Raw genomic sequence first — 14,696 nt, 5'->3', positions numbered from 1 at the left:
TATTTTAGTATTTGAGTGCTGAGTGGGTGCTTAGTTAGAGAGAGTTTTGCCTTTTGTGCTGTTTACGTCCTTTTGCAGGTGGAGTTTTTTCTTGGTGAAGTCCATTACGTATTTTCCTGAATATTGAGTCTTCTTCTGTTGTCCATACATCAGTGAGATCAATATCGTTGGTTTTTAGCAAGTGATATATTTCCTCTTCATCGTACGCTGTTGAGGTGAATATGAATTTATACTTCCCTTGTTCTATGCCTTCTATGATGTATTTATGGTATAGAGTTCCTTTTGGCCATCCAGTGCTCTTTTTTGTTATAATATGTAGTCCTATGCCTTTTCCACTTATTTTTGTTGGCTTTGTAACTTCATGTTCCTTTCTTCTTCGACTTCTACTTCTTCTAATTCTTCTTCCTCATCAGTAGGGTTGTCTTCTTCTTGTACATTTAGTTTTACTTGTGCTGGTGCTGACGCTGCCAGGCTTAGGATTTCTTTTGACGGTGGGTTTTTTGGCATGATTATTTGAGGTATGTTGTTTAATTTAAATACTTTATTGAGTTCATCGTGGTATGTTCCTGGATTTGCAAGATTGATAATGTGGGAGTGAATGATGCATGTAAGAATGGTTGATGCTGTATCTTTCTTGAACATGTCGGGTGCAGAAAGAAGTGTATTGTTACTGCTGTTGGTTTTTACAGCTTGACTATAGTTAACAATGTTTTTCTTTTGTTTCCTTTTGGTTTCTTTGATTTCTTTTCTTTTGGGACATTTATTGGCCAGAGTTCTGTGAGGTCCTGAGCAGTTTAGGCATTTTTTCACGTCTGTGTTGCAGTTTTTCCAGGTGTGTTCTTTACTGCCGCATTCAGAACACAATGTATGGTCTTTCGGGTGGGGCAATTGTTAGTTGTGTGGTCTTCCAGGGCGTAGCAGCGCATGCATGTATTGATAGGGATAAATTCATCTATTTTGATGTTATGCGAAGGGATGCTCATGTGAAAAGCTAGTAGTCCTTTGTCAGTGGCAGTCTTTGCTGTTCCTGTTTCTTTTAAACATATTTTAAGTATTTTTGTTCTCGGGATCCTGAACACGCTTTCTATACCACCAGTCATCCAGTTATTATTCTTTAGTAGTTCTTCTTTGATATCGGTCTCGGTGTGTGAGAGAATGAAATCGTCTACGTTGAAAAGTATGATGGTTCTTTTTGCACGAAGCTCTGGTGGTATAATGGGATCGAAATCGTTCTCTTTTAGTGATGTGTAACATGCTGTTTGGAAAATCTTGTCCACTTCATCGTCAGACCGAGTTATCACGACATAAGAGTCGGGGGTAGGGATGATCTTCGTCGCGTATACAAGGTTTTCTGATAGGATCCTGAGGAGAATTAATTTTATATCATTGTTGGGTCGTGGGTGTTTGATCCTTACCCGGGCCATGGTAACATTTGTTTGGAGTATGGAAGTTGTACACGAAAAAGATAAGGTCCTACAAGGGGGCCGAAGCCCGACACACAACACAGCTAAGAAAGAATATGAAGGAGCCTACCTAAGCGAGACAATTTGTTGGCCCAGTTGCTAACAACTGTCGCAACCAACTTGTCCCGCGCCTACTCCTGACCAAGTTTTTGGCCGACCCTTCCGGTGGGCTTAAGGCAGCCCTCTAAGGGCCCCCCTTGGCAAGCCGCGGGGTTCACCTTCACCACACCGGGGGACACTAAGGCCGAAAGGAAATACAGTAGGAGGATAAAGACACAGACAGGAGATTGGCTTATAGTATTTCACTAGATGGCAAAATCTGATTGGTTCACTAAGAAAATCCTATCCAATACAAATTATAGTACAAAATTCTAATCTGTCATAGCTAATGAAAAAAAAAGAAAGCATTAGGTATGATAGATTAGAATTTTGTACTATATTTTGTATTGGATAGGAAATTCTTAGTGAACCAATCAGATTTTGCCATCTAGTGAGTAGGAGCCTATAAATACTGGTAAGCCAGTCTCCCTCCCCACTTACCTGTTGGAGGAACAGGTAGCAAGACCACTGCGTCTAGTAATTTTTTTTAACGTTTTACGTGTGGTTTTACAGTGCCTTTTTGTACCTGAAGATGGGATATGTACTTTCTCGAAACGTTGTGAAGTGGATATAATGAAGATAACCGTCCTTTGTGGGTCTTCTCTCCTGTACCGTGTACGCTATAGACGCCCTGTATATATATATATATATATATATATATATATATATATATATATATATATATATATATATATATATATATATATATATATATATATATATATATATATATATATATATATATATATATATATATATATATATATATATATATATATATATATGACTGGAGGAGGTAGTAGACACCTACCAAAGCGATAATTTACTCCCAGCGAGATCTAATAGTACTAGTTCAAGGAGTGCTGTGAACTTTCCATTAAAGCTAGTTGTGATCTCGCTGAACGTTTCGCTTCGTGTCTCACAACTCAAGGGGGCAGTCAAAGCCTGCCCTCTAAACACAAGTCCTTTTTCCTTACATAAAACTACATACACCTACCACACACACACACACCTTTCACTTAAAATTTGAAATTCAAAATGGCGTCTCCAAATCCAACCTCGGAGCTCCTTTCTGGGGAGGTAACCAGAAATGTCCCCAGGTCGAACTGCTCTCTCAGTGGCGACCCAAAATGTTTTGACACTTCCCTCGAGTTTTCCTTCATTAACTTCTGTAACATTCGCGATATTAGATCTAATTTTCAATATGTGGAACACCTCTCCTTTACTAAAACTCTTTTGTTCACCGAAACACAGCTTTGTGAGGCAACTGATAGTAGCCCCTTCTCTGTTCCCTTTTCACTCCAAAGCTGGTTGTTGCGTCTATGTGCGCAATAACCTAATTTGTTCTCGTTCCCATGCTCTTGAATATTCTGAGATTTCCACCACTCTCTAATATCTGTGCTGTGTATCTCTCCCCAACTCCCCTGACTATACTAAGTTTTTTAACTAACTCCCAAAGTAGAGCACATTTTGTCCTTCTACCCTTTTGTGGAGATTTCTATCCTTAGAGATCTCAATGTTCACCACGAGCTTTGGCTTTCCTTTCCCTTTACTGACCATTCTTGTGAACTAGCCTTCAATTTTGCTATCCTTCATGACCTACAGCAACTGATGTAACACCGTACTGGTATTCCTGACCGTCTTCCAGATACCACCATTCTCGATCTTTTCCTTACCTCTAATTCTTCTGCTTACGTTGTTACCCTATCTTCTCAGTTTTGGCTCCTCCGACCACAATCTCATTTCTATATCTTGTACTATTTCTTCAATTCCTCCTTAGAATACCTCAAAGCGGAGGTGCCTCTGGCGTTTTGCCTCTGCCAGATTTAGGGACCTGAGGAGGTATTATTCTGATTTTCCCTGGAATGATTCCTGTTTTCGTGTCACAGACCCATCTCTGTGTGCTGAATGTATAACAGAAATGGTAGTGTCTGGCATGGAGGTGTACATTCCTCATTCTTTTTCTCAACCTAAACCTCCTAAACCCTGGTTTAACACAGCCTGTTCTCATGGTATACATGATAGAGAGGTTGCCCACAAAGGGCACTTGAGCCTTCCACCTTCTGAATGTCATCGTTTTATATTTCTGCCAGAATCATGGCAAGTCTGTTTTTCAACTTGCCAAACACTCTTTCATAAATAGAAAATGTCAAAATCTTTCAAAAACCTACTCCTATATCGTGACTTTTGGCATCTAGCCAAAAACATCTCCAATAACTTTACATCTTCATCTTCCCCTCCTTTATTTCATCCTGATGGCACCAGTGCCGTCTCTTCTGTCTCTAAAGCTGAACTCTTCTCTTAAACCTTTGGTAACAACTACACCTTGGATGATTCCAGGCTTGTCCTTCCCTCTCCTCCTCCCTCTGACTATTTCATGCCTACAATTAAAATTCTTCGTAATGATGTTTTCCATGCCCTCGCTGGGCTAAATCCACGGAAGGCTTATGGACCTAATGGGGTCTCTCCTATTGTTCCCAAAAAACTTTGCTTCTGTGCATGCATCTTACCTGGCCACACTCATTCAACTAAGTGTATCGACTTTTACCTTTCCTACTTGCTGGAAGATTATCTACATTCAGCTTGTTCCTAGAAAGGGTGACCGTTCTAATCCCTTACACTACCAACCCTTAGCTTTAATCTCTTGCTTGTCTAAAGTTTTTCAATCTATCCTCAATAGGAAGATTCTTAAACATCTGTCACATCACAATCCTCTATCTGATCGCCAGTATGGCTTCCATCAAGGTGATCTTTTGGTGTTCCTTACCGAGTCTTGGTCATCCTCTTTTAGAGATTTCAGTGAAACTTTTGATAGAGTCTGGCACAAAGCTTTGATTTCAAAACTTCCCACCTAAGGTTTCTACCCTTCTCTCTGCAATTCTATGTCAAGTTTCCTTTCCGATTATTCTATTGCAGCCTTGGTATATGGCCACTGTTTTTCTAAATCTATTAATAATGGTGTTTCTCAGGGTTCTGTCCTGTCTCCCACTCTCTTCCCATTATTCATTAATGATGTTCTTAACCAAACTTATTGCCCTATCCACTCCTATGCTGATGATACCACCTTACATCTTTCCGTCTTTTCAGAGATGAACAACCATTCAGGAAGTCATCAGATCACGCAGGGACGCCACAGAACGCCTGACTTCTGATCTTTCTAAGATTTCTGATTAGGGCAGGGAAAACTTAGTAGTGTTTGATGCCTCAAAAAATAAATTCCTGCATCTAACAACTCGACACAACCTTCCAGACAAGTATACTCTTTTTTTACACTGAATATCCTCTGCCTTTCCTTTACTCATAATCATAATTGGAATCTTCACATCTAATCTCTCGCTAAAACAGCTTCTATGAAGTTAGGTGTTCTGAGGCGTCTCCGCCAGTTTTTCTCGCCCCTCCAATAGCTAACTCTGTACAACGGCCTTTTCTGTCCTTGTATGGAGTACTCTTCGTATGTTTCGAGAGTTCCACTCACACAGTTTTATTAGATAGGGTGGAATCAAAAGCTTTTCGTCTCATCAACTCCTCTCCTCTGATTAACTGTATAGCCTTTTTCTCACCGCCGAAATATTGCATCTCTCTCTATCTTTTATCGCTATTTTCATGCTAACTGCTCTACTGATCTTATATATATATATATATATATATATATATATATATATATATATATATATATATATATATATATATATATATATATATATATCAACTCACTTGTTCTCTTGTTCCACGCACATGTGTGTGTGGTGGTGACAGGTACAGCGGTGACGCAGGGGACGGCCTCTCTGGGAAAAGCGGCCAAGCTTTCAGCACCCATGACGCTGACAACGACGCATGGGATGATAACTGTGCCAAAAAGTGAGTATCGTCTTCTATAGAACTGAACACAAACAATGTGTGCTGTTACTCAACATACAACTTAAAACAAATATGAGTGCTTTCAAATAACATAATTAATTCAACACAATGGTACAAAAAGATAATCAATTGCTGTTATAGAACACAACTGTTTGAATGAGAAGTAGAGATAGCAGCAGTTAGCTGATTATGGTGGTTTCTTGAGTATTGTGAGTCCTTAGATTACAGAAATCCGGTGGGGCTGAAGGCTCCTCTAAGTGACATCTGATGTTCCCCATCCAGTCACCACAGACATCCCCCTCTAAGTGACATCTGACGTTCCCCATCCAGTCACCACAGACATCCCCCTCTAAGTGACATCTGACGTTCCCCATCCAGTCACCTTAGACATCCCCCTCTAAGTGACATCTGACGTTCACCACCCAGTCACCACAGACATTCCCCTTCTTGCTATGTAAAACACACCTTACCCTATTAAGATACAAACTTCTACACTGCTCCTCCCGTGCAATTACAACCAATTACACACGTACTCTCTTAAGGTAGTGTAATGGTACATAATGCTAGAAAGAGAGAACAATATAAACTGAAAGGAAGTATAAAAAACGACAATAGAAAACAAATAATACCCTCATCGAATGGCTAAAATTAACCTAAGAATGAAAATTCATGTAATAGCCATCAAAATGTCTTTGGAATGATACCAGAAGTCTCCAGGTGAGTTGAAGTTTAAAAAGATTTTGATATTTTCTATATATGAAGGAGTGTTTGGCAAGTTGAAGAACAGACTTGGCATGATTCCAGGCAAAAATGTAAAGTACATCACCCGAGTTTCATGCATTTCATATTTCTACTCAGAATCATACCAAGTCTATTTTTCAACTTGCCAAACACTCTTTTATAAATAGAAAATGTCAAAATCGTTCAAATTCTAACTCTCCTCGAGACATGGCATCTAGCCAAAAACTTTTCCAATAACTTTACTTCTTCATCTTTCCCTTCTTTATTTCCTCCGATGGCACCACTGCCATCTCATTTGCTTCTAAAGCTGAACTCTTCTCTCAAACCTTTGCTAACAAATCCCCCTTCGATGATTCTGGGTTTGTCCCTCCCTGTCTTTCTCCCTCTGACCATTTCATACCTTCAATTAATGATCTTTGTAATGATGTTTTCAATGTCCTCTCTGGCTTAAACCATTGGTGGGCTTATGAACCTGACGAGTTCCCTCCTATTTTTCTCAAAATCTTTACTTCCGTGTTTGCGCCTTGCCTGGACAAACTCTTTCAGCAATGTCTATCGACTTCTACCTTTCCTGCATGTTGAAAGTTTACCAACATTCAGCCTGTTCCTAGAAAGGGTGACCGTTCTAATTTCTCAAAATACCCTTCTTTAGCTTTAATTTCTTGCTTGTCTTAAGTATTTCAATCTATCTTCAATAGGAACATTCTCAAACATCTGGCAAGGCCGCTCTACAGGTGATCTTCAGTCTTTCCTTATGGAGTCTTGGGGATTTTCCTTTAGAGATTTCAGCAAAACTTTTGCTGTTGCGTTAGACATATTAAAAGCTTTTGATAGAATATGGCACAAAGCTGTGATTTCAAAAATGCCCTCCTACAGTTTCTATTTTTCTCTCTGGAACTTTATTAAGAGTTTCCTTTCCGACCGTTTCATTGCTGCCGTGGTAGACGACCACTGTTCTTCTCCTAAACCTGTTAACAGTGGTGTCCCTCAAAGTTTTGTCTTGTCACCCACTCTCTATCTATTATTCATTAATGATCTTAGCAAGAGTACTCTAGCAACTCTAACCGTATTCAAAGAGCTTCTGTGAAATATGTGGTTCTTCTTAGTCAACTTAAAAGCTGCCTCTGCGTACCTGTTAAACTGAGCGTAGTGGATGGAGGAGATTTGGAGATTGGCATGTCAGTTTAGGGAGGCGATGGCGTAATGGATAAGGTGGTGAGCATGGGTCAGGCAGACTTTCATGCATAGGTTCGAATCCCATCACACACTGCTTTGAAGCTATACCATTTGTCGAGTGGTTTAAAGTTACCTACATGTCACCATGATACCCAGTTTCTAGGTGGTAACACCAAAGATGGGCTTTGGTGGCGATATGGACCCTAATATGGGTAGCACTATAAATAAAATTGCCTACTCCACTAATGGGCAGAAGATGAACAGCATTTCCCACACATACTCTTCAAATATGCCTATGGGCGCTATAGGCCATAACATACTACTAATAATAAAAAAAATCTCTGAGGAACTTCCTTGTCTTATGGCTAGTGAGGTTTGTTGCCCTTTCACACTGACGAGACATTGTGATGAGGCAAGGAGAAGGTAGTAGACACCTACCGAAATGATAATTTAGTCCCAGCGAGCTCTGATAGCACTAGTTCTGTTCCAGACTAATTCTGGTCTAAATCAGTTCAAGGGGGGGGCCAATAATTTTTATTTTCTTCTTTCCTTATTCGCTTTCAACATAAGTTAGACCTATCTCTGGACTCAAGATTTCCAAAACTACTGAAATACAAATAGAAAACAAATATAAGAAAAATAAATGGTTAACATAAGGAAAATAAGGAACAATATTGCTACTCAACTCCCGACAATTATTGCCCCAATTTACAGGTTTTACCATGTTTGATCTAGGTAATTTTACGTTTATCACTGTCCACGTGGCATCTTAATCCACCTCGCACAGGTCTCGTGGACCGCAACCAGGATATCGTGGGCGTTTGTTGTGTACTACTACTCACAGACGCCACTTCAGGGCAGGGAAAAGGCAGAGGGTGTCCTTTCTTCCGCTTTATTTGGTAGAGAAACGAGAACACAACGGAACTCACGTCCTATCCTTCCGGGAGTCCATCTACACACTCCCCTTCATACACGCACCACATTAATTTCTCTATCACGCATCTGTTAAAATAACCATTCATACAGGCGGCGTCACACTAGCACTTTTTTTGTCGTCTTCGACGATTTCTGTCGTTTTTTTACTGCTCCGTCAACTCTTTCCGTTGTCTTGAATCAGACGAAAAGCACCGTTTTCCTCAAGCATCAATTTTTAGTCAAATTAAGATCTATGGTTTCTAATCAACACTTTCATAATAAAATTCATTTTCTTGTTAACTGGAATGAAACAAAAATGGATTTCCTTCGGAAAAAAAGAAAAAAAAAATCAAAGACCAAAGTTATACACTGTTAGAAAAAAATGGGTAAAGTAAAGGCAAGAAAAGGGTAAATCTAGTGTCCCAAATAGCACACCCTTAAATGGGTAAATTGTACACAGTTTATCCTTTTGGAAAAATGGGTAAATTAAAAGTAATTTATCCTTTTCAAAAAGGGTAAATGAAGAATTTTTTTCCCCCTTTTGCAGGGTAAAGTGAAATGCTGATTTACCCCTATGGGACATATTTTACCCTTTCTGTTGGGTAAAATTTGGTGATGATTTGCCCCTTAGTCACCTCATTTACCCTTTTCAAAAAGGGTAAATCAAGAATTTTTCCCTTTCTGCAGGGTAAACTGTAATGCTGATGTACCCCTATGGGACATATTTTACCTTTTCTGTTGGGTAAAATTTGGTGATGATTTGCCCCTTGGTCACCTCATTTACCCTTTAATAGGATAAAAACTGGTTCTTATTTACTTTTCAATTGTGATATATTCAAGATCATGCACCCTTTTCAATATACCCTTCCATTCTGTGAAATGAAATACTCATTGGCTTTTATTTTCTCTTAACTGTGTATATATATATATATATATATATATATATATATATATATATATATATATATATATATATATATATATATATATATATATATATATATATATATATATATATATATATATATATATATATATATATATATATATATATATATATATATATATATATATATATATATATATATATATATATATATATATATATATATATATATATATATATATATATATATATATATATATATATATATATATATATATATATATATCCTGAAGGAAAGGGATTACAAAACATAAATACAGCATATATATTTAATATTGAGTAAACATATGAGGATGATGATGATGATGGTGTAAACTTACACAACTACAATTTTTTTGGCCCACGACATTACAGTTGCTGGAACCTTTAAGCTTCCTTTGAAAATTACTTTTTCCCAAAACAATATTGTATTTTTTATTTCTTTTAGGTACTGGAGCCCAAACACCCAAAAACAATGAAAAAGGGCTTCAAACCCTGCACTAAATTTTGTGATCTTTGTCACAAATATGGGCTCCACGTTGATGAACACCTGAATGTCCTTCTGTGCCACCAACGTAGGGGATGGAGACTTGATCATCTGGGGAATGTAAAAAAACTGTTATTAGTATGTATACTTTTTTTTTTTAACGTAACAAGGGTGTGGCCAAGGGAGAAAAAAAAAATGAAAGAAAAATCCCGCTTCTATGCCCATACCCTGCAGAAAGCGAAAGTCCAAGGAAAATCCAATTAGCAGAGCTGGTGTCTCGGTGTCCCTTTCTTGAAAGAGCTTAAGTCGTAAGGAGATGGAAATACAGACATAGGTAGAGAGTTTCAGAATTTACCAGTGAAAGGGATGAAGGAGTGAAGATACTAGTAACTCTTGCATTAGGGAGTTGGGCAGAAAAGCAATGAGAGGAAGCAAAGAGTCTAGTGCAGCGAGGTCACAGGAGGGGAGGAGGCACGCAGTTAGCAAGTTCAAAAAAGCAGTAACCATGAAAATAGCGATAAAAGATAGCTAAAGATGCAACACTGCGGCAGGAATAGAGATATTGAAGACAGTCAGTTAGAGGAGGATTGTTGATGAGACAAATGGAGAGCTGTGGGTGTGGAACCACCCCAAACATAAGATGCAGTAATAAAGAGATTGTGAACATCATGGAGATGGATGGCTATCATGGACAGCACGAGAGCAGGCTGAGTTAAACCAAGGTTTACGAGCTTTAGAAGTAGAGAAAGAATGAGGAATGAATGCTTCCATGCCAGAGACAATCACCTCCACAGAACAAACCATGAGCATTCGGAATACTAGTTTGTCCTAAGTATGCAAAGATCAGTCACACAATGAACACAAAAAAAAAAAAAAAATAAATACTGCCCTCTCTTCCTGGGTCTCTAAGCTCCCCTCACACTATCGTAGTCATAATTTTATACATGGAAAAAATATTTTCTCATTATTTCCCCCGCCTTATATCAAGGTAAAAGAAATAAAACATACTTCAATGCTGTCCATGATCAACATTTCCTCATCCTTTCTGAAGAGTGATGGAATCATCTGGACAGCAAACAATAATTCATGTTCTGAAATATATATGAAACCATAAATATAATGGAAAAGTAATATATATATATATATATATATATATATATATATATATATATATATATATATATATATATATATATATATATATATATATATATATATATATATATATATATATATATATATATATATATATATATATATATATATATATATATATATATATATATATATATATATATATATATATATATATATATATATATATATATATATATATATATATATATATATATATATATATATATATATATATATATATATATATATATATATATATATATATATATATATATATATATATATATATATATATATATATATATATATATATATATATATATATATATATATATATATATATATATATATATATATATATATATATATATATATATATATATATATATATATATATATATATATATATATATATATATATATATATATATATATATATATATATATATATATATATATATATATATATATATATATATATATATATATATATATATATATATATATATATATATATATATATATATATATATATATATATATATATATATATATATATATATATATATATATATATATATATATATATATATATATATATATATATATATATATATATATACGTATATATATATATATATTTCAGGTCGCACACTGAAAATCCATCACCAGCAGCCACATGGCAGTAGTGAAAACGTGCCAAATGCCACCAACTCGTTTTATTAAATAACTTTCATTTTTCTTAAGAAACATATGTAAATTTGCGGAATTATCAATTTGTATGTCATATTTATGACGTAAACCCTGTTTTACAAAGAAAAGAACACCTAAATAAGTGGTGCATTGAAAGTTAATGTGGAAATGAAAAGGTAATTTACAAAGGGTTAATTATGAACAAGATTTACTCTTACAGAAAGGGTAAGGTATGGGGAAAAGGTAAATTATACACCCAATTTACCTATTTCACCAAGTTTACCTTTGCTTCATACAAATTTACCCTTATCTTACCCCATATTTTTTTTTACAGTGTAGAGGAGGCAATTCTTATGGCTTTTCCAAATGCGATGAATCCTTACTGAAACAGTATGGGTTAAAGAGACGCTGTGTAAGCATCCCATCCTGCTGAGCCGCTATACCTACACGTCCCTACTACACCGCCGCTGTACATCACTTGCATTCAGTTGGTTTAAATCTTTTGTTTATAATGTATTTTTCATATCATATTTTACAGTTTTTCTGCACTAATGTGCTTTACTCTTGCTTTAGTGCTTTGTAACAGAAGACACAAACAAGCGAGTTTTCAGTGTTTGACAGCTGGTTTAATTGAGTGGATCAGCATCATCTCACAGTACAGCATAGTCGTCTCAAAAGCACTATATTACGATGTATATATTGATTTACCATGGTTTTATTCCTTCCAGTATTTTTCTGTTGTTATTTTGCCATAGTGTTTCTTTATAGTTACTTGAGTTTATACAACTAACATCATTATATAGAACAAAATATAGTCGCATGGTGTACAACACAAAATCTTAACGCGTCTGCAGAGATTAATGCTACACAAGGAAACTGTCAAGTAATTTTTGTTCGGTTTTCTTAATGAGAAAAGAAAATTTGCAGCCGAAACCGAAATAGCCCGGGGGTGCTGCAGTGCTTTCATCAACCTATCCCTAAGCTGTGTCTTGCCATACCGTGAACATGGTATGCCTTTAGCCTAAAATAACTTACCAGGATGGTCAGTGTCCATTAGCTAGGTCTCTGTTAGGCTTCTGTGACACCGAAAACGTCTATGTAGAACGAATTGGTTAGCAACAGACAATTTCATTATCAGACTCTGATATATAAGTTATGAAAATAAACTAATTTACAGGGCTTCATATGATCATGGTTTCTTGCAGTCTACTTTTTAGCTTAGAAAGAAAGAAAATATCAATTGAGTAACAAAGTATAATGTTTGTCCCAGAGACAGAGATAGTGAACAAAGAAACCATGCTTGGCTATAACCTTAATTTTACTATTAACCCCTAACGTACGACCAGCCTACATATCGGCGGGTGATATTTGAAACTGTAATGCCGATCAGCCCACACATAGCAAGGGCTATAAAAAAAATTGGCGGTAAGAGGTAGCGAGCTGGCGTTAGCACCATCGGAAAGAGCGTTTTCTGTAGGTCAAGACTGACTATTTTATCGTTAGCCTGCGCTGCGTACTAGCAGTCCACTCCCCCCATCTCCATACCCACTTGATTCATAGAGGGTCTGGTCGACCCTGTCCCTCCCTTTTCCCGCCTCCTCTACCCTCCCTAGGCCCTCCCTTCCTTTGTGTGCGTTGCAGGAGGGTTGTCTGGGCCACAGTCACCATAGGCAGTCATTGCAGGCGGGGATATGAGGCGTGGTTAAGGCGGGGCTTAGTGTGACGTCACGCGGACACATTGCTATATTTTAATGGATAACTTACTCAAACAAGAGATCATGAGAGAAAACTGGGACTGGAAGGCTTAACTATTAAAAAAGTTATAGGACGGCAACGCTAATGTTACTCCGACTCTTTCCTTTCTATCACATTTTTTTCTTTTTTCCTAATTTCTTTCCCGGTGTCCTAGTCTGTTTCTGCCCCCCACCCCCGAGGGAATCATGACCCAGGATATAATTATATCCCCTTGGAAAAATTTTGTCCCAGGATAATATTATCCCTCTGGGCAAAGATTCGCCCACCCGGACCCCTCCTCTTATACTATAGCTACTATATATTACTATACTTATACTATATATTATAGTACATTATAGCTACTATGTATGTTATACGTAGATGTGTTTGGTAAATACTGTCATATAAATTCAACACTAGTACTTCACAAGTACTAGTAAATTAATTAAATTACTAGACTACACAAACATATAATTATGCAGAAAAAAATCCTATCATTTTGTTAAACTTTCCTTTGATTAAGTGCTTCTGTAAAATATCAATTTCGATATTTGGAGAGAAAAATATCCTACATAGGTCTGTAATTCCCTCGGGAAAAAAAAACTCAGGGGGGAAACCATTCCTAGGTTGTTTCCCGGGAGGAATAATTTAAGGCAGGGAGTAAAAATATCCTGCTGAATCGGGCTAAAAATTCAAGGTCAACTGCCCTGCCCCCCTTTCTTTCAAAGACGTGAACTTTACCTGATCTTGAGAAATGCTCTATACAGGAAAGTATATAACAAGCTTAGACGAAGCATGAACTATATAGTAAATAAGTTTGTGCTGTGGTCCCCTATTTCTTTCTGGTGTAGCAGAAAATAAGAAGAGATAGTGATGTAAAACAATTTTAAATGGCTTTTAGAATCAACGGAGCACAGCGTGAATACATTCGCACGCGTTACCGGCGGGCATTACACAGTGTTACCAGGTTCCCACCACGAAATTTCCCAAGGAGATGCATAAAAATTTCCCTTTTCTACAAAAAAGTTCCCTTTTTCATTTGTTGCTGTGATACAACCTTTACAACTTTAACATTGAATGTTCACACCATCATTTTCAGCAATAAAACTACCATGGCAACATATTGTGTGTGTGTGTGTGTGTGTGTGTGAGAGAGAGAGAGAGAGAGAGAGAGAGAGAGAGAGAGAGAGAGAGAGAGAATTTCAACTTACATTTATTGCTGCTGGTCTTCTGCTTTGTAAATTTCTTCCGTCATTCTGTTGAGATGGCTTGGAAGAATCTTAAAATCATGGCAGGTAGCTGAATCAAATGTTGTTTTTAGCATGGAGCAGTCCTTTTAGTTGTTGCGGTGTTCATCTTGTTTCTCATTTTCGTTTTAAGTAGATTTATTTGAGAGAAAATTCTCTCGACAGCTGCACTTGAGTGTGGCAGGCACATTAACGTAGTCATGAAGCGTCCAGTCAGAGGA

General features: G+C 36.8%; 1 protein-coding gene across 5 annotated transcripts in view; it reads left to right on the top strand.

Annotated features, from left to right (window-relative positions):
- LOC123501418 (microfibril-associated glycoprotein 4-like) overlaps positions 1 to 14,696 on the top strand; it is a 47,192-nt gene that overhangs the window by 6,608 nt on the left and 25,888 nt on the right. Inside the window, exons 3-4 of one of the 5 annotated variants that reach the window (XR_006673631.1) lie at positions 5,325 to 5,420; positions 11,829 to 11,981. Coding sequence is in view for 3 of the 5 variants with exons in the window: in XM_045250241.1 (XP_045106176.1) it covers positions 5,319 to 5,420 (102 nt within the window). In the remaining 2 variants the exon portion in view is untranslated. Of the gene's footprint in view, positions 1 to 4,649; positions 5,123 to 5,318; positions 5,421 to 11,828; positions 11,982 to 14,696 lie in introns of those variants that run through there. The other 4 variants (XR_006673630.1, XM_045250242.1, XM_045250241.1 and 1 more) reach the window with 4 other exon arrangements.

Source organism: Portunus trituberculatus, chromosome 9, assembly GCF_017591435.1.
Source record: "Portunus trituberculatus isolate SZX2019 chromosome 9, ASM1759143v1, whole genome shotgun sequence".
NCBI lineage: Eukaryota > Metazoa > Arthropoda > Malacostraca > Decapoda > Portunidae > Portunus > Portunus trituberculatus.
This window is presented reverse-complemented; position numbering and strand designations above follow the sequence as displayed.